Source organism: Monomorium pharaonis, chromosome 3, assembly GCF_013373865.1.
Source record: "Monomorium pharaonis isolate MP-MQ-018 chromosome 3, ASM1337386v2, whole genome shotgun sequence".
NCBI classification, from domain to species: domain Eukaryota; kingdom Metazoa; phylum Arthropoda; class Insecta; order Hymenoptera; family Formicidae; genus Monomorium; species Monomorium pharaonis.
Window position 1 is genome coordinate 29,039,872 of NC_050469.1, and position 19,811 is coordinate 29,059,682.

At 34.3% G+C, this 19,811-nt stretch overlaps 5 protein-coding genes across 9 annotated transcripts; 2 read left to right on the forward strand and 3 right to left on the reverse strand.

Moving 5' to 3' along the window:
• The first annotated feature begins 402 nt into the window (after positions 1-402).
• Positions 403-3,214, forward strand: LOC105833226 (cytochrome b561). Of its 2 annotated transcripts, none has more exons than XM_012674789.3 (5): positions 403-557; positions 1,393-1,617; positions 1,702-1,910; positions 2,489-2,646; positions 2,721-3,214. In XM_012674789.3, exons 2-5 carry the CDS (start codon positions 1,395-1,397, stop codon positions 2,869-2,871), a joined length of 741 nt encoding a protein of 246 aa, XP_012530243.1. In that variant the 5' UTR covers positions 403-557; positions 1,393-1,394; the 3' UTR covers positions 2,872-3,214. The 2 variants fall into 2 exon arrangements, with proteins under 2 accessions (XP_012530243.1, XP_028046122.1); XM_028190321.2 differs by lacking the exon at positions 403-557 and adding an exon at positions 718-1,118.
• A 290-nt stretch (positions 3,215-3,504) lies between these two features.
• On the forward strand, positions 3,505-7,809 carry LOC105833228 (acidic mammalian chitinase). 4 transcript variants are annotated; one of them, XM_012674792.3, is made up of 6 exons: positions 3,505-4,668; positions 5,029-5,292; positions 5,589-5,870; positions 5,954-6,190; positions 6,270-6,693; positions 7,018-7,809. In XM_012674792.3, the coding sequence occupies exons 1-6, from the start codon at positions 4,610-4,612 to the stop codon at positions 7,165-7,167; spliced, it is 1,416 nt and encodes a 471-aa protein (XP_012530246.1). In that variant the 5' UTR covers positions 3,505-4,609; the 3' UTR covers positions 7,168-7,809. The 4 variants fall into 4 exon arrangements, with proteins under 4 accessions (XP_012530246.1, XP_036140655.1, XP_028045025.1 ...); XM_036284762.1 differs by lacking the exon at positions 3,505-4,668 and adding an exon at positions 4,694-4,846 and having other exon boundaries at positions 7,018-7,806; XM_028189224.2 differs by lacking the exon at positions 3,505-4,668 and adding an exon at positions 4,696-4,960 and having other exon boundaries at positions 7,018-7,806.
• Positions 7,810-8,089: 280 nt separating this feature from the next.
• LOC105833227 (signal recognition particle 54 kDa protein) lies at positions 8,090-12,018 on the reverse strand. The gene is made up of 9 exons (XM_012674791.2): positions 11,941-12,018; positions 11,314-11,490; positions 10,744-10,973; positions 10,130-10,280; positions 9,902-10,050; positions 9,407-9,668; positions 9,175-9,283; positions 8,661-8,927; positions 8,090-8,492 (listed from the first exon to the last, which is right to left on the reverse strand). Exons 1-9 carry the CDS (start codon positions 12,016-12,018, stop codon positions 8,395-8,397), a joined length of 1,521 nt encoding a protein of 506 aa, XP_012530245.1. The 3' UTR covers positions 8,090-8,394.
• A 946-nt stretch (positions 12,019-12,964) lies between these two features.
• Positions 12,965-15,844, reverse strand: LOC105833229 (COP9 signalosome complex subunit 1). The gene is made up of 5 exons (XM_012674793.3): positions 15,656-15,844; positions 15,359-15,451; positions 14,136-15,260; positions 13,845-13,979; positions 12,965-13,517 (listed from the first exon to the last, which is right to left on the reverse strand). Exons 1-5 carry the CDS (start codon positions 15,680-15,682, stop codon positions 13,440-13,442), a joined length of 1,458 nt encoding a protein of 485 aa, XP_012530247.1. The 5' UTR covers positions 15,683-15,844; the 3' UTR covers positions 12,965-13,439.
• A 2,120-nt stretch (positions 15,845-17,964) lies between these two features.
• Positions 17,965-19,743, reverse strand: LOC105833224 (homeobox protein MSX-2). The gene is given in 4 exon segments (XM_012674784.3): positions 17,965-18,240; positions 19,016-19,618; positions 19,620-19,715; positions 19,717-19,743. Coding segments are annotated over 4 exon segments (801 nt in total). The 3' UTR covers positions 17,965-18,165.
• Between the last annotated feature and the right edge of the window lie 68 nt (positions 19,744-19,811).

The following is a 19,811-nucleotide window of genomic DNA, read 5'->3' on the forward strand; positions in this document are numbered from 1 at the left end:
CTTTAATATTTTACTTATTATTTAATTTATACTTAATATTTTTAATTTTACAATAATTCTATTTTGAAAATTCCGCTTTTCTCAATTGAATTGGAAAGTCGTATCAAGTTCGTTCTTTTTAGCTCAACTTCTTCCACAAGAAGGAAAAAGAAGAATAAACAATACAAGTTCAACTGAAAAAAATAACAGACTTCTAATCAAAAGCAACATCAAAAATGGCAACACTCATTAACGCAATTATCGCAATTTGGCATGCACAATTAAACATATACATTTAAATTATACCCGAGCAATGTGAATTGCATTTTAATTCACTAACATATATGTTATTCAAAACTCCGCTCCACTCACGTCGTTGTATACGGAGTTGCAATTAAAATAGCCTCTCCTACCTCAGTACCTCGCTTAGAAAAATCGATAAACGTTCTCTATATTGCGTGACGTCACACGGCATATATACATGCATCTGCATGTATATAGATCCCACTATACTTGTTGATATCATCCGGCGGGCGGCGGGTATCACTTTCTTGCGAGTGTTACATCGGGGGATCGGGGTGAGTATGTGCGATAGACGCCTTGCTGTGTCTGTTGAAAGGTCCCTTTTATATCATTTTGCGATAACATTTATCGCGTCACAAGATAAGCATTAAAGCACCGACTAGCATTGGTTCATTTAAGATATAAAAATGACAGCTGTCACTCGACAGTTAAATGCCATATTGGTTGACGTGTATACGACAAAGTATACATTGTCATCTAATAGTTGCATACTTTGTATAACGAAACGTTGTTATTCTTTTGTATGAACACGCGCAATTCGCGCACGTATGGAGCTAAGAAAATCAATTTATTTTATTGTTCTATTTAGTCGACATGTTTAAATGTATAACTATTCTTGCAGACGGCGATTGTGTGCATTTTGTTTTCATTTTTCTTTTTTTATGCAAAATATCCCACCATATGTTCGTCTTCTCTCTTGCTTCACCTGTTACTTAAAGTTCTACTGTTAATTAATGTTTGTGTGAAAAGAAATCCATTGTCATTATTACTTGGACTTTTACATATACATAAAATGCATGTGTCAGATTATCCTTACGAATATGTAAGATGCATAGGTACGTCTGCAGTTAAGAATTTGACAGATTTAATATAATAATTATAATTATAATTATAATTAAATTACAATTTGACAAATTTACTTGTAGTTAATTAGTTTAATAAAATGCAAAACATTTGTAGAATAAATTTAATGTATGATTATATTTTAATATTTATCTTATATATATTTCCTATGCATATTTGCATAGCACATGTTTGCTAATGCTTATTATATTTATTTATGTTTCTCAATATTTTTGTCATGTGACGAGATGTGAAATATTCTTTTAGATATGGAACAGATAAGAGAGTCGCCTGAATCTCAATCTCCATCACTAGAAGGTTTTATTCCCCTTCTGGGTATAACTGAGGGATGTGGTGCACTTCTTATAATTCTGATGTTGGTGTGGACAAGTCACTATAGAAATGGTTTCTCATGGAGATCGAATCCGCAGCTCGAGTTTAACTGGCATCCTTTATTAATGACTATAGGGCTTGTGTTCCTGTATGCCAATGGTACAGTATACATCAAAGTAGCTTCCTACATGTTGTAGGATCATTCCCACAGGTGTAATTTATGAGTCTGTTTTTTGTTTATAGCTATGCTCATTTATAGGACACAAAGAAATGTTCGTAAACGGCGACTAAAGTTGACTCATGCAGGAATGATGTTATTTATTGTATTGTTAATGGTGATAGCTCTAGTCGCTGTCTTTGATAGCCATAATCTAGCCAAACATCCTGTACCGAATATGTATTCGCTACACAGCTGGGTTGGGTTAACTACCGTGATACTATTTTGCTGTCAGGTAAATCTACATCAAACTTACCTTGCCACATTTGCGAAAGAAAAGTTGAACAATTTAAAAACATTTTTTATAATATAATATTTATATGAGGTAACTTTTAACTAGTTGTTTCTAATATATATACAATATAGATCGTTAAATAAATTTAACATCTTATTAAATTAAATTTATATAAAATAAAAAATGTTTTTGTATAAAAATGTATTTTTTTACATAAAGAAAATAGTTAATAAGTTTATAAATTTAATTTAATAAGATGTTAAATTTATTTAATGATTTATATTGTAATTGTAATTGTAATTGTAATTGTTTAGTTATTAGAGTAATCCGATTTTCAAAAGTTATTGACTTATCCTTTTGTTTTAATAGCTTATTATTATAAGAAAAATTTGCGACTTTAGACATGGCAACATATTAGATAAATGAATATTTACAGTTAATATTTAACTATTGTTGGTTTTATACATTTATATAGATTCAAAAATTAAATCAAAAGCTTTATTAATCATTCTATACACGAGTTTAATTACAATGAAATTATTTGGAATTTGCCACAGTCAACCTATCTTTGTTTATAGTGGGTCGTTGGATGTGTTTCGTTTCTCTTCCCTGGATTGCAGTCTCCATTACGAGCTTCTTACATGCCAGTACATGTATACTTTGGTATTGCAGGCTTTCTAGGTGCAATTGCCTCGTGCTTGTTGGGACTAAACGAAAAAGCAATCTTCGCAGTAAAGTTAGTAGTCGGTAGACTGCTTAGAAAGGATAACAAGCGATCGGAAGATACAATTTTTCTCCTCAAAATTTCAGGGATTACTCAGCCTTTGTTAGCGAGGGAATCCTAATAAACTTCATGGGATTGCTGTTCGTAGCATTTGGAGCCTTGTCTGTATACTTGGTGACGCAGGAACGTTACCGGCGTTTGCCAAGACCCGAGGATGAAGTCCTATTAGCTGGCTAGTGTATGAATTGTAACATGTTACCTGACTCGTTCCTCTGTACTCGGGTGCTGTTCTAAATTCAATAAGTATTTGCTTACTATAAGTTTTTTTTTATTATAAGTCTTAGCAAATTATGACACATTCTAATTTAATATAAATAATACTTTTTATATAAAATTAACTTTTAATTTAAGTTAATTTAATCTTAATACAACTTTTGACTGAATTAATTTTTTTATTTATGCAGGTTTAAAGTAACTAAATTAATTTTATATGCATTAACTTAATTTAAAAATTTCTTACAGTAAAAATTTTTTATCAGTAAGACTGATTCGATCAAATGAAGCACAAATGTAAAAGAAATAAGAAACGGTAGTATTTCTTATTTATCTTTTTATTATATTCTAATCTGAAGAAAATTTTATTGGGTTGTTAATATTTTCTTGATAGATATATCTATGTTTATTTTTATGTTTATATATATATATGTATGTTTTTAAAATATTTTAATATTTATATACATTATATAATTTATATATTTCATACATAAAATATAATTCATAAAAGTAACTATATTTTTCTAGAAACACTATGGTGCTGTGTATACAATATATATGTAATATATAATTATGTTATACACTTGTGTGTGTGTGTATGTATTTGTACAAACATATATGTATACTTTGCAGCTATTTTTAAATAATTTAATTTACAATTTAATTTTAATGTATACATACAAATATGTAACATTAATATACACGTACGAGATCTCAACATAAAAGCAATTTCATTATTTATAAAATTGTCTATGTTGAAAAAAGCAAGTTCTGTGCAAAAAATTTATAATTATTTATATGATTGATATGTATTCTTAAATTTAAAGCTTGAAAAACCAATTACTTGCTTACCTTCTCTTTTTCGAACAAATTATTATTCTCTGGAAAACAAATTAAAATAGAAAAATAACTCGTTTGTTTCACTTTAGTCTTTAACTCTAAAATATTGATATTTTTTAATATTAATACTACTCACTAGATTAACATTGACTTATATAATTAAAATTTTGTTCTTATAATTTTTTTCGCGTTTTTTTCAATAGATTGTCATAGTAATTAAACTAACACTATTTCAATATGAAAGATCAATGTAAAATCTTATTAAATGTTATTTTAAGTTATCAAAATTTTAATAACAAAAATTTCACTAAATTTGAATTATCATTTGGCTGAAAGTTGAATTTAAATATCGTAATCTGCTTCAGGCAGTGCGCGACCGTGAACCGGAACTGCTGTGATTTTCCCTCCCTCTAGAACTGCATTTCCGAACCAATCCGACGGCCCGCGGCAAAGCGAAAAGAAAAAAAAAACAAAAGAGTAACAAAAATTTTTCGCGCCGTCGTATCGATGCTTGTACGCGCGCATATATCGCCGCGGCCCATTTAATCGCGATGGCACACGCCCATTTCGCGCTTATGCAATCGTAAACATTGCGTATTCCGTGACGCGGGAACAGCACACGCGGACACTGTGTGCGTTTTGAATCTCTCGGCTAGTTACGTTCACCCACGGCGTACGATCGTTCGCATCTCTCTGACGAGGATTATCGGTGCGAGCTTGACACTCGACAGTGGCTGACAGCTGCGCGATCGGCCCTTGGTCGTCCTCGAATTCGTCCCTTCCATCACTCTCTCTTGCGCGCGCGGAAGGCAATTCGGAGCGCGAGCGCTCGACAGTTGCAGGAAGAACAAGAAGTCATTCAATGGTTAACCAAATACCTGTGCCACAGGCCAAGTATGAATTGTTAACCAACATACGACAGTGAGTACCGAGAGCGTCCGAGGGGAGCGAATGTAGATCGCCTTTCACGGAGCTGCTCTTATAATTAATTCATTATTAATATACATCGTGGGAACGAGAGAGAGGGGAAAGGGCACGGGGGGAGGGAGAGGGATAAAAGAAAATTTGTATCGATTTCTCATCGGCGTTACGACAAACGGTACGTCATCGCTGACTTTTCAACCTCCCCACCTCTGGCATCGCAAAGGTTATCGCGTGCGGATGCACTGTCTTTATTTGCGTAAATCAGTCTAATTAATTTTTCTCATATTCCGTTAGTGTTTTTGTTTTTATACAATTTTGCACTATATAACGGTATGAAATAAGACGTCCCTTTCGCAGACCGCGCTGGAGAACGCAAGTCGTCTGCCTCACCTTGTCATTCGTGATCGTCGGGGTGCTGTTTATTACGCGTGCTTGGTTCGGCATACTTCTGCTGAAGGCGCCGAGAACAGAGAGATTCGTCGAGGAGCACATTGACGATGCCAAGATTGCTACGTGGCTACGTCGGGCTCGGATGTACGCCGAGTCGACGAAGGAGAATCAGAATGCGGACAGGAACACAAGCGTCAGCGCATCGGAACAATTCCACCACGGTGCAACCGGGTGAGGAATCCCTCTTTCACAATCGAATGTTTTTTAAATCTATATATCTTATAAGGAGAAATGTCTTATTGAAATATATTAAGAAATCATCTTGAAATATATTAAGACAAGAATTTGATGTTTCTCATGTTCTTAAAATTTATTTTTTGATTCTAAAAAAAATCAATTTACAATTTATTTCAAAATCTTATTATTTTAACAATTTTTTTAAAGTTGATACACTGCACGATCCGATTTTGATGTGTTGGATTGTCTCTCATAAATCTGTTTTATTTGAAAATCTTTTCTATGTTTAGCCAGGTCCTCGTATGCTACTATACAATACCGGGGGACCTGAACACGTCGTGGGAGCTCAGTCCGTCGCACATTGACCCTCATCTTTGCACGCATATTATCGTGGGTTTTGCGGGCGTGGTGAACAACACGCTCGATATAGGTGACAATGCGCGGGTGTATGAGCTGGTGGTTGCTTTAAAGAATCTCGAACCCAACTTGAAGGTCATGATCAGTGCCGGCGGAAACAGTGAGCTCCACGATGGTTTCTCCGAGATGGTGAAGAATCACGCAAATAGAAAAAAGTATGCACTCTTTTCTTTTTCCATTTCTTCACAGGGTACACATTCGAGATACCTACGCCTACTAACATTTCCTTTTTTTCCAGGTTTATCCAATCAGTATTAAATGTTATCAAAACCTTCCATTTAGACGGCTTCGATGTTGACTGGGAGTTTCCAGCCTGGTTAGGAGCGGACGATCGCGAAAAAATACACTTTGTGCAGCTATTACAGGAATTGCGAAAAGAATTTGATCATAGCGGACAAAAGTTGATTTTAACAGTAGCGGTTGCAGCACCACAGGCCATTGTGGATCAGAGTTACAATATTCCTGAAATGGCAGAGTATGTATTGTTTAAAAAAAGATGTGACAATTATCAGACATTTGAGAGAAACAATTTTACAAATCTACAATTTTTTCAGGCACATCGACTTCGTAAACCTTATGTCGTACGATTATCATTTTTACGTTTGGTATTTCCCAGTAACAGATCTGAACGCCCCGCTTTTTCCTCGTTGTACTGAAACAGGTTATTTATCCACGTTAAACGTGAATTTTTCTGCTCAATATTGGGTAGCAAAGGGAATGCCGCGGGAGAAGATTGTTGTCGGCATACCAGCTTATGGTCACACTTATAAACTGGACAATCCATTGAATCATAATTTACAAGCGCCAGCCAGCGGATTTGGAAAGCTCGGCGTCAAAGGCTTCGTGTCTTATCCTACGGTTTGTCAATTTCTTAAATCTGGAGGTACGAGTGTTTTCAACAAGGAAAGTCGCGTGCCATATGCATTTAAAGGCAGGGAATGGATATCTTACGACAATGAGGAGAGCATCTATTACAAGGTAATGTGTTTCACTTTGCTAATGTAAAAGCTAATATAAAATTTGTAAAATCTATCTTAATCTAAAATATTATGGGGTCACTATATCAGTTAATGAATAAATAAAATGAACTTAATATAATTATATTTTTAAGTAAAAGATAATCAGATTTCAGATTACAAATCTCTATGAAGATTAAAGAGCTAAAAAATATTAATTTGCAATTTATTATTTTTGTCTTATTATAAATCTTAGTTTTCTTAAACAATTATTTACTAATTGTTCAGCGACTGATGCAGACTCTACAATGATACATTAAGCTTAGTTGAAACGTTTGTATTGCAGAGTATATGGATTCGTACCAATGGTTTCAAAGGAGCCATGGTTCTGTCTTTAAATGTTGACGATTGGAACGGCACCTGCCACAATATAAACGAAACATTCCCTTTGACGCGTACTGTCTCGAAAGTATTATTTAAGGAAACGGATAAGTAACAAGGACGTAAATAGGAATTTTACATTATATTACACTATATAACAAATACGCGCAGTCAATGAATCTAAATATTCCAAAAGGTTAAGACATCTTATATTGAAATGATCCATTCCATCGCATTCCTATTTAATTACTTGTTACGTGTATTCTAGCTCAGTTACGCTCAAAGATTCTTTGGTCAAATAAGTCGTTAAAGTATTCGAAGCACATAGTATTATATGCTGTAATAGAGCACAGCATTTGTACCTGGTTGAGTCAAATCAAACATAATTTATATGCGAAAATATTTACGCTCATTTTATATTATGTAAAGATACATGTTGGTTTCTACATGGCTACTATTTCCATATGCTTTATAAGCAAATAGTATACGAAATAATTCTAAAGTAAGGAAAAGAGACGTAATCGATGAAAAATTATAATCGATTAAAAAACGATGCTGTATTATTTAGAATGAGCAAAGTCTGTCTATGTTTTAGAGTAAAGATTTTCGAATTCGCGGTTAGTTTTATTTTTTTAAGTATGCATATAAATAAGATAATTATTGTTATAAGTTTTGAAGACATGTTTACTGATCTCGTTATACCACTGTCACAAAGTATGAAATATATGAAACTGTTTTGCCCGAAATTTAAAAACAATTTGCCAATTTTTATTTTTTATAACAATACATACATTCCTCCTTATATGGAATACTTACATTGATAATTATACATTTATTATATATAGTACTTTTATTATTTGATTGATGACGATAGTAACAATATCCAATTGAAATTTTATTCCTACGTTTTAGTTGTAATAAATCCAATATATTAAAAGGATAACAGGTAACAAGTTTATATTTAAATAATATCATTTAACAAGATTTATGAGATACAAGGATAGATGAAAGGGCTATGAACAGTATCGAAATAAATTAATTTTCTAATTCTGACACGCATTTCATAGCGTATTTTGATAATTTATTGCATTTACATTCAAAGATATTTACGAGTTCGATCAGCAATTAAAAAAAAGATAGAAAGATGACAAAGAATCTACTACCAACGTCGCTGCATATTTTCATTGATTCCATTATTTATAAAACGGATGTGTGAAAACAAAGTTTTAAACACAAATTTCTCCAGTATTGTAACTCACATACGACATAACTTTCTCGTCAGATATTTGTATTTGTATTTAATCTCCTTAACGGCAGTATACTTACTGCCTGGAACCTCATCTCAGGATTTACCACCAAAACCTCCCATTAAATTTCCCAATCCACCTGCTGCGCCCTGTTGCAATTGTTTCATTATATTTTGCAATCCTGGCATACCACCTAAAAATAATAATGGTAAGGATACTGTACGTAGAAAAATTATAAATTATAAAGTATAAATTTAAAAAACAATATAAAAAAGCACCATAATGTAACGAGACATGCCTTCCATTTTATAAACACTATATATTTACATTTTAAGATTTCAATCTATATAAAATTGCTTACCCATTTGATGCAATACACGCGGATCCATCATTTTAGCCATTTGATGATTCAATTTTGCCATTTGTGTAGGATTAACGTTTTTCGCCATATCTCCTGCCTTGAATAAACCCTTTATGCCACCCATTTTCTTAACAACCGCGGCGAATTTTGTATATTGTGCAATTAAATCTTTGACTTCTTTTTCCGTGACACCAGAACCTCTTGCCACTCTCACTAATCTTCCAGGTTGTTTGCTGAATAACTTAGCTCCATCTCTACTATCCAGCTCTGAAATAAAGATCATAACATAATATATGTGCTGAGACATTAGATTGAAGATGCCTTCGGCATACGATGATTTTTCATGCTAGATCGCATACGAGACGTCTTATTACGTGTCCTGATTGGCTCAGAATATTATGTTACCAATCGTAAGCCAATAGTAAGACGCCTCATATGCGTGCTAGCATGAAAAATTGTATCGTGTCCTAAAAGCTTAATTGCCACAAGAAATATAAAGAAATTTAAAACATACCTGAGTCATTCATACTATCCATAATAGTCATGAGTCGTTTTAATCTTGCCATTGATTCTTGCTCTGTTCCTTTCGACATGAAATCTTGGCTAAACCCAGGGATCATACCCTATATACACAATAAAACTTTAACATTATAAAATATTACATATATTACAAAATTCAGCTTTTACAATTAATATAAATACTATAAATTTTATTGAAAAACAAATATACGAATTTCTAACGTTACCATTAATTGTGAAAATGGTCCCATCTTCATGATATTTTGAAACTGTTCATACATATCCCGCAGGGTAAATTGACCATGTTTGATCTTTTCAAGTAATTCTTCATTATCGTCTAGATTTAGTTCATTTACTTTGTCGATGAGACCTTCAATGTCTCCCATTCCCAATAATTTGCTAATAAATGGTTTTGTTTTAAACGGTTCTAGGTCATCTATATGTTCTCCTGTACCAACAAATATTACAGGACTTTGCGTTGCTGCAACACTGAAGAAAATTAAATATCAAACACACATGTACATACAAAAGAAACATAATAACTTCACCTTTTAGTTTGTAAAAACATATTGCAAAAAACAGGTACAGATATCCTTCTACTTACAACTGGATTATGATTCGAGATTTTAGTCCGAAATAAGTTTGAAATTCGTAAATTGAAGTAGTTGTAAATAAAAGAATATTTGTATATAAAATTACTAGAAACTTGGAAAAAAACTTACGCGGAAAGTGCCCCACCACCTTTAGCATGGCCGTCTAATTTTGTGATTATGATGGAACCGACATTAACACGTTCTTTAAAGGCTTTTGCTTGTGCTTCGCACGCCTGACCTATCGTTGCATCCATTACAAAGATTATATTGTCTGGTTGCTGAAAGATATAAAGATTCCAGATTAAAAAATTGTTTTTCTTTCCAAGCATAATCTTAAAAACCGTGATATAATTTTACCACAGCATTAGCGACTTGCAACATTTCTTCAAATAATGATTCTTCCTGTTTATGCCTTCCACTCGTATCTACAATAATAATCTCGTATCCTTCCTTCTTAAACATGTCGACACCATCTTGTGCAATTGCTACAGGATCTACTTCTGTATAACTAAAGTTAGAAATTATATGTTGGTATAACACAAAAAATACTAAACAATAGCATTCTAATAAGTCTATTCTTTGTAACTAAACTTTTATAGTTCCTTTCCTTTTTCTCTTTTTCTATTGGAGAGAGAAAAAAGGAACTGCAAAAAGTTCAACTGAAAGGAGTGGATTTAATATAATGAATACTAAAGATGTGTGAATCAGAATTTTTCATATCAAATCGTATCGAAATAAACTGACAAAATTTTGTCTGCATTAAATCGAATTCAATTAAATTGAATCAAATCAATTCAGTTAAATTGAAACGTGATTTTAACAACACAATAAAAAGATTTCTAGATAAGAAAAATAATACTGATTATATAATAAAGTCATTTTAAACATGATTTTATAAAATTGTTACACTATATGTAATTCGTATTCAAATTGTTCACATCTCATTTACTTTCTGCTCCAATTTTATTTACCTTCCATAAAATGGTATTCTAGCCTTCGTGGCGTTCTGTTTTATCTGATCGTATGCACCAGCGCGAAAAGTATCGGCGCACACTAGACATGCCTTCCAATTTTTTTTAAGGTAATGATACGCGAGCTTGGTACAAGTTGTTGTTTTACCAGAACCTTGTAAACCGACAAACATAATTACGTTAGGACGGCCTTTTACTGGTTGATAAGCTTTTACCCCAGGATCAATCAACTGAAAAAGAATCATTAGTTAAATAATATTTTCTAATGTTAAGTATACTTTTAATATCATTACAAATTTTTCAGAGTTAGCAAAATTTTATATATCTTTAATATAGTCCATGCCAATAGTAAAAATCAATATTCTTCCCCAAAAATTTTCTATAAAAAAAATAAAATAAATAGAAAACAATAAGTGTCAAATAAAAGGGACTTTTATAAGATTTAACCAAAATAAAATGCACAATAGATTATAGGAATCAATGTAGCAAATAAATTAATTTTTTAAGATATTGAACAGTAAATACAAAATATATCTATATAAGCAAATATTTTTAAATTGAGAGACCAACCTTCACCAGTTCTTTGAAAACTGCACTTTGTATCATCCTCCTTTTATTAAGACCACCAGCCATATCTTCAAAATCGATAACCTGGCGTACATTTTCTCGTAATTTTTTCACTAATCTAATATTTACATCAGCTTCAAGTAACGCTGCACATATCTCTTTCAGCATAGAATTTAAAACCTGTTAAGACAAAAGCGTTTGTCAATAAAGCTGTCCAGTTCAACTAGTTACATTCAAGAAACAATATCAAGTATGACACAGAATGTAATATTATTGCAAGAAATTGAAAGAATTCCAAGAAAATTATTTCTGAAAAATTAACGGGGCCAATTCTCAGAAAATCGTTGCATTATCTGTCTGTTGTAACGCATGGCACTGTTACGAATTCGGTATTGTTACAAATCAGAAATTTACGCTGCGGTGTAAACATAAGTTCGACAAGTACAACGAGATCGTTGCAGATAAATGGGAATTTCGGAGAAAGCTACACGAAGACGAAGGAAACGATGTCGATCGCTGAATGGGAGACGCGAGATCCCAGCATTCAGGTTTTCTGTTTACAAACGATACCCCTCGCGAGGTAATCCACGTTCCACGCTACTTTCTCGCGGGCGATAAACAATCGCTCACCTCCTCGTTGATGACGGTCGCATTGCTGAGCGACCGCAGGGCGGACGTGATCTTACGCCCGAGGTCCGCCAAAACCATGTTTGGACGTTCACGTGTTCACACGTCGCGAAAAAATATGTATTATTATCCGGATTAGCGGTTAGGATGTTCACGTATAAAATCTGTCATCCCGACTCGGCCAACACGGCATGACGACACATCCGGTCGAGAGAACGGATCACGCGAGAAAACGTCGCGACGACGTTGTCGCGGTTGGTCGGTCGGACGTACGATGCGAGAATGCTTGACGCCTGGGGCGGGCTGATATCTCTTGCCCCCACGTCAAAAAGCACGCTCGACTTGTTTATACATAACCGACGAGACCCCGTACGTAGCCGCCACTGTCCATATCGATCAGAACGTGCACTTCGGCGCTCGGCACGATCTATAACCATATAAACTATACTGTTCTCCTTTCTCGTCTAAAGTCAGTCACTTCCGGATCCGCGAGTGTGCGGGGTTATTTGTTCGAGTGTGTTCTTTTGATTAGCATTCATTAGGCTTGTTCTTTATATATGTAGCTGAAGTTTTTTTCTCTAAAGTATAAACAGGAAACAGAGGAAATAGGAAAAAAACAAGAAAGAAAAAAATAAACCGTATAAGAAGTTTAGCTAAAAAGAACAGACGTAATGAAGGTTGCTCTCACGAACTCCAATTAATTTAAAAACCAGAACAATTAATTTAAAATTGATCGTACTTTGTTTCCCTTGTCCATACATTTTTCACAAATTCTAATTTATTTGTGTAAAATATTGTTTAATATTTTTATTAATAGTTATAGTTACATAATTTTTAAATCATAATTTAAAAAATTACGAATATTTTTTACTCTAACGACATAAAATAGAAACTTTTATTCAACATATACTAAAATATCGAAAATCAAAATTATCTTACCCTTTTCCATTAGATTAGGAGAGATTAGAAGTATAAGGATGCAAAATAAATTGTAAAAGGATAATAAATCTATAATATAAAACCATAAAAAATGCAAGTAAATTTATTTATAATTATTTTAAAACCCAGTAGAGTATGTTAAAGTCTTAGGTTTTATTCACATCGCTTGTATACAGAGGAACTTAAGATTTACAGTTTCTCAGTATAATTTTGTTGCAAAAGAGACCACATTACGTATGTTAATTAATCGGAAAGTTAGTCTATGTTACACACTTTCTTCTTTTACGATTCTAGTACCATTACACTGGAGATAAAGTCACTTCGTTTTTTTTTAAACAACGCAACGATAGCGATAATATATATTTATATATATTTATATATATACATGCCATATATTATACGTGGAAAATGAGGTACGGGTCATTGACTTTGCAGAAATAACACAATGTCAAATGTGATAGTGAAATCTTATCTCATACCTAGAGGTGAACGTGGCAGTTGAAAGAGAGAGACACGCATATAAATTTGCTTCTTCCGGTGTGAAAGTTAATGCGCGCATAATTTCAATTTTTTACCGCTAAAGTGCCATTCCCAGGTGCTACTGACATTTCACCTCCTTGTGTGCTGTCGCGTTGAGGACTCTGTTGTGACACAAAACGATACATTTTTAAATAAATGAAATGATAAAATAAGATATCTCTTGTTGAAATGTATACGATTGTTACAGTTTGTAACAACTAGTTCTGTTTGGTTATAAATATTTATAATAAATAAGAAATTTGAATTTATAAATCAATATAATTCGTAAAAATACTTTAGATCTTTGTATTTTCTTAAAACTCTATCTTTTTCCAAAAAATCTTTCGTGAAAACCCAAATTTAGAAGCAAATTTTACAATCTGGCAATTCTAGACTAACAGTAGATAAGTATAAATATAATCGTACAAGTTCTTTTTCTTTCAGTTTACCTTTACATGAATTTGTTGTTTTAACATCGCAGCTCTTAGAATCAACATACGAGTACGCCTCTGATAATCCTTTCCAACGCTCATAGACTTCTCAAAGGTGGTACTACGTTGATCGACATCTTTTGCATACAAAATCTGTAACGATTGATACAGTTAGTTTTATACATTTCTCAACAATTTGTCAAAATATTATAGTATATATAAAAAAGTTATCTTTAAAAATATAATTTAAAAAGTAAAAAAATATGTATATATTTATAATAAAATATTGTATGTAAGTCAGATTCTCACCTTATTATGTGAATCTATACGAGCTTGAATTTGACCATCGAGAATAAGTTGCATGAGTTCATCCTCCAATTCGGATACAGTTCTATTGAATGCAGTCGCCATTCGTCTCATGTCTGCGCTTAGATAAGGACTAAAGTATTGTATCAAGGCTCTATTACGAATTTGTGTATACAACAGGTTTACGTGAGGTGCTATGTACATATCCAAGAGAATATTATCTTTTATCTCGTCGAGCAGCTTCAAACAGGACGCGTATTTCGATTCGTAAAATTTGAAAATTATGTCTCGTAGTTGCGGCTCTAATTCTAAAAACAATTTGAAGGAACTACTAAATATAACTTGTTTCTGCAACTCGTGTCTGTCAAAGGTAGCCAGAGCGCAGAGCCCGCCATAGAGAGCCACATTTCCAGGGGACAGCAACTCTGGGCAGTCGCAGTGATCCAGAGAAGCCTGTAAGAAATGCTTCGCAGCCATCTTATACTTTCTCGTCGCCAGTTCCGCTAGGCCCGCCGCCACTTTTAACTTGGTGACTATCGCCTGATTGTTGTCCTTGCCATGCAACTCTGGAAAGTCCGGCGTACTTTCCGCCTTGGTGACATAACTAAGTACGTGTGACCAGTTTTGCAGGTAAACGGAAACCTTGATCACATTCAGACACATGTTCACAACGTGCTTGCCGCTGGTGCAGTAATCCCGCGCCCGGGAGTAACATTTCAAGGCGTGAACGAGATCGCCACAGTTCAGGTAGTGATCGCCCAAGTCGTCATGGCCTCTTCGTATGCTCTCTTTGATGGAGTTGCTCTTGTAATTCTTCAGATCGGTGTCGAACTTTTCCAGCTTGAGAGCGGCCTTCTTAGATCGTGTTTCCACCCACGTCTGATCCATCGTTGGCACATCCTGGGAGGTTGATTGCGCCGCTATGTCAGGTAAACCTGGAGTATAACCCATCGCCTCTACTAGCTTTTTGTGCAGCATCATGTATAGTCCTACGTTGTACGTAGTCATAACGTAGGTGATTGCCATCTTCAGCGCTTCTATTCGCAACGACGGACAATGGTCGGCGATATAGATGAGCCTGTGCAGTTTTGCGAGTCCAGTATAGCTGTTGGCATATACTTCTAAGTCCTGACAAAAGAAAAACATAGGTATAGGGCATTTGCGATACAAGAATTAAATTTTTGCATGCAACAAGTGAAATTTGTAAATTAAATTGCTCCTCATACCAGTGTCGGATTTTCTACTATATACGGTTCTTCCTCAGCATTATCATTATCCTCTGTAGGAGCATCAACCTGCATTGGCTCCACGACATTTTGCTGCAAAAAAGAATGCAAGAGAAAATATTTAATAATCGTTCGATCCTGTGCAGAAATATTTCAACCGGGAGAAATCACGAGATAATAAAAGGGATGCGAGCGAGCAAATGAATCGGGATAACCCCCATAATGACGGATTTTTTCTCTCCTCCAGGTCGCGCGCGATTTCAGGGAAGAAATCGCCGATCTCAACGGGATGATTACCTGAACGTCGTGAACTTGCAGCGGCATTATTAGCCTTTATTATATTAAAACGGTAACTCGTGCAGCTATCGTGAGATAGAAAGGATTACCGCTCGTGAGGGTGCGAGAACTCCGCGCAACTCCGCGTATCATGTATTGTATAAATTAAATATGAAACATGCACACAACACACACACACGTTTACACAGGCACACGCGGAGTGCGCAGGCCGACGTGTGATCGGAATGAAAGATCGGCAACGTCGTCGTCGGAAAGCCGTGCTCTTTTCCGACCTCCCGCGGCAGATATCTAAATTATACGGCGGATTATTCAATCGTAGGATAAAATGTTACATATGGGCCTTCAATCTACTCTTCGGGAGAGATCAGACTCCAATTAGCTTAATTAATTAACATTTAATTCAAGCAATAAAATTGTTTAAAGCAAAATGTTTAATATAATATATATAATTTCGAACTCTATGATTGTCTTCCTAATTCAATATTTTCTTTCATATCATTTTCTACACATAATAAACAAAACAACAAGATTTTCTAATTTAAATATTTTGAATCATTAAAACTTTTGTAATATAATTTTTCGAAAGACATCAATTTAAGATATTAATTTCTTTTTGGCAGATAATTAAAAATGATAATTTTTAAGTTATATCCCAGATAGCACAAAATATTTATAAAAAGGAAAAATATTTATGATAAATGTTTTATACATATTTTTATGTCCGAGTTTGCCAGGTATAAAAAAAATTATGATAAATATTTATAAAAATATTTAAAATAAATATTTATATTATATATTATTATCAAAGAATATAAAAAATATTTCGAGTTCATATATTCATCATAAATATTTTTCAGTACATTTTAAAAATATATTCTATATATTGTTAATAATAATTTTTGTAATCATTTCTAAATTAATGGTTTATGAAAAATAATTATATAATCTTTAAAAAATATTTTTTGAAAATAAATTTGTAAAATATTTATGAATATTTATGATAAATTTTCTGTGCTATTTGTGGGTTATAATAAATATTACATTTATATTGTATATATTATACTTTTCGAAACCTTCTTTAGTTTAGAATTTTTAAAAATTGCATAATAAAATTAATTAAATATTAAATTAAAGAATATAGTAATTATAACAAAAGTTCTGCAAGAATATATCAAAGAAAATTAATACAGTTGGTCGTATATCGGTGTATTAATGATATGTTGAATTAATTACGTTGATTTTCTAATTAAATGTAGTGGTTTGAATAGATCTACTAATGAAAAATCCGTTAAAATAGTTTTTCATCTTATTTATCGTTACAAGAGAAAGTCGAGTCAATTTAAAAGCATTTTCAACATAATGTCCCATACGTTTTTAAAACAATAAAACATATTAATTTTAAAATGCGCATAAAGTCGATATAATTATAAAACCATAAATCAATATTGGATTTTAACTTTAAAAAAATATAACTTACATTCTCAAACAGTATAATTATCGGCGTGTTCATCATATTGTCACCTCTGATAATGATTGTATCGATATCCTAATTAACAATCGAATGAACTATACCAAAACAAAGTACTTTCTTATAAACAAAGTCGTGTGTGTATACAATACTGGACACATTCACCAGACGGATCAAATCACTGAGCGCTTAGAGTGACTCTTTGTTATGATTAGTTCTTACTTCTAGATCCAGCGAAGAATTAAAGGCAAGAACCAATTATATATTAAAGAATTACTGAACTTTTGCTGATTTGTTTTGTCCGCTGAACATGCCTAGTGTCATCTTAGAATTTATTGGAAAATATTTGAAGCAAACAGGATTATATGTGATTCGTCAAAACTCTCCACACACCAAAATACATATATCTGACAATGAGATATAGTTAGATATAAAACGTTTTTAATATTAAATTTTCGTTGACATTCGAAAATAATTAGCGATATACTATTTTTCATCTAATAATGCTAAGGAATGCGTATACAAGATGAATATAATATAAAAACGGAATATGAATATTATTCTTAATCTCAATTTGCGGAAAGGAAAAATACGATATAAATCATGTTTACTCTTTCCATTCTCCATATCATACACTCATTCCGAAAAATTCCTTTGTAGAGTTTTCTTATCATCGCAAGCGAAAGCGTGGGTTGTTTACTTCGCATTCGATGATTTATAACGGAGAATTTCCTCACCCGAACGTTGTGCAAGAATATTCCGTTGGATATATTAACGCGCAATTTTTCAATGATCGCACATCCCATTCTTTATACAGAAATAATCATGACAACTTTACGCGTTAAAGTCGCAAATAATTTTATTTACAGTACAATAATCGAAGAGCGCGAAATAAATAAGTTACGGTACCGAAGATCGAGCCGCTCGGAACAATCGCGAACCAGATTAGAGATCGATCGGCGCACTGTCGTCGACGATCTCGATGATCCTCTTGATTCGGATCCCAAAAGAATCATTGTCGATTTTCACCATCATCATCGAGTCATCGCGCCGTTATCGTGGATTCCAATGATTCCTTTCTTTGCCTCGCCCTACGATTTTGAAACCAGATCTTGATCTGCAAAACAACACAAAAAATTTGGATTTCGATAATCGCACTCTTTATATCGATCGCGCGCGAATCGCAACGCGGCAATTTTCAAATTTGAATATCATACTCGTGAATTGAGACAAGAAATACTATGTAAATATTTAAATAAATTAATAGATCAACGTGTCATTTAAGTTAATATAATTAAATTATATTAATGTGAGATTAATATGATACATACGATGAGCCAAAAAAAATTTTCTATCCGGTTTTTTTTGTAATTAATTGGTTTGTAGGAAATGTGTTAAAATAAATAAACTTTGTTTCTATAAGGAAAATATATAATTATGATAATTCAACTAAAATTGAAGCATTCATTCAATTAAAACAAGACACAATTATAAAGAGAATTACAAAATCCTTAAAACGTGTGTTACATGTTTTAATTGAGAGTAAAATGTTGTTAATTTGACTACGTTATTGTTAATTTTTAACTTGATAAAATTTCTTCAGTTCAAATATTTGTTCATTTAACTTAAATTCATAAAATACTTGAACTTCGATTCAAGTATTTATATATCTGACTAAAATACATAAATACTTGAATTGAAAGAAATTAATTAATCAAGTTGAAAAATTTCGTCAAGTTAACAACTTTTTTTTCTCAGTGTACTTATATTTATTTCATTTTCATTTATTTTAATCTTTCGCACAGTCCGTTTGTTCACATTGATCGACCACGCTATACTTCCTAGCGTGTCGCGATCGTCCAGAGGCGACAACCATCTCGCGAACGACGTACTTTGCTCTGCGGCAGTCTCAGCGTCGCGGACATCTCGACGACCTCGTTTCTGGTCAGGTAGGCGCACCTCCTGTACCTGTCCTCCAACACTTGCAGCTGAGACGAGGAGAACGGAATGCGGGGATGGTCACCCGCTCGTCGCTTGATTCGCCTCTCGGCGAACGACCTCCTGGGGAGCCTCGGTGGTCTGTACCGCGTGTACTGGAGCCACGTGAGGTCGGTCCGCCGCACCGACGTGTTCTCGACGTCCCGGTTATGGTCGCCGCTGCGTCGTCGTTCCGCGACGACGACGACGGGAACGTCGCGGCGCGTCGTCTCGTCGTCCGGTGACGCTCGGTCGCGTTCCTCCGACCCGGTTCTCGTTCCCGGCGGCTCGCGTCGGAACTTCCGCGCGTCGACGTCCACGCCCGACGTCGGGAGCTCGTCCGCGAGGATACGGGCTATGCTGAAGTCCGTGTTCCCCGTCCGCGAGCCCCGCGCTTCGCTCGTCATCCCGAGAGTCTCACTAAATCCTCCGAAGGACCAGCCCTTCGCTATATATACGCACGTACTACATACGGTACGTATTATATTCGGGGTACACGCGAGAGAGAGCGGCCGGGGCGCACACGCCCGGGCCCCGTGGGGCCCCCACGTGTAACCCCCCACCCCTCCCTATTTCTCTTTCTTTCTTTCCTTTTTTGCGCGAGGCGCATCCTCTTTTGCGGGCAGATCCAAATTAGACGCATAGTTGCACCGCGCGATGGCTATCGCGCTGCTCGCACGACGGGGGCCACGCTTCGGTAGGCGCTCCCCG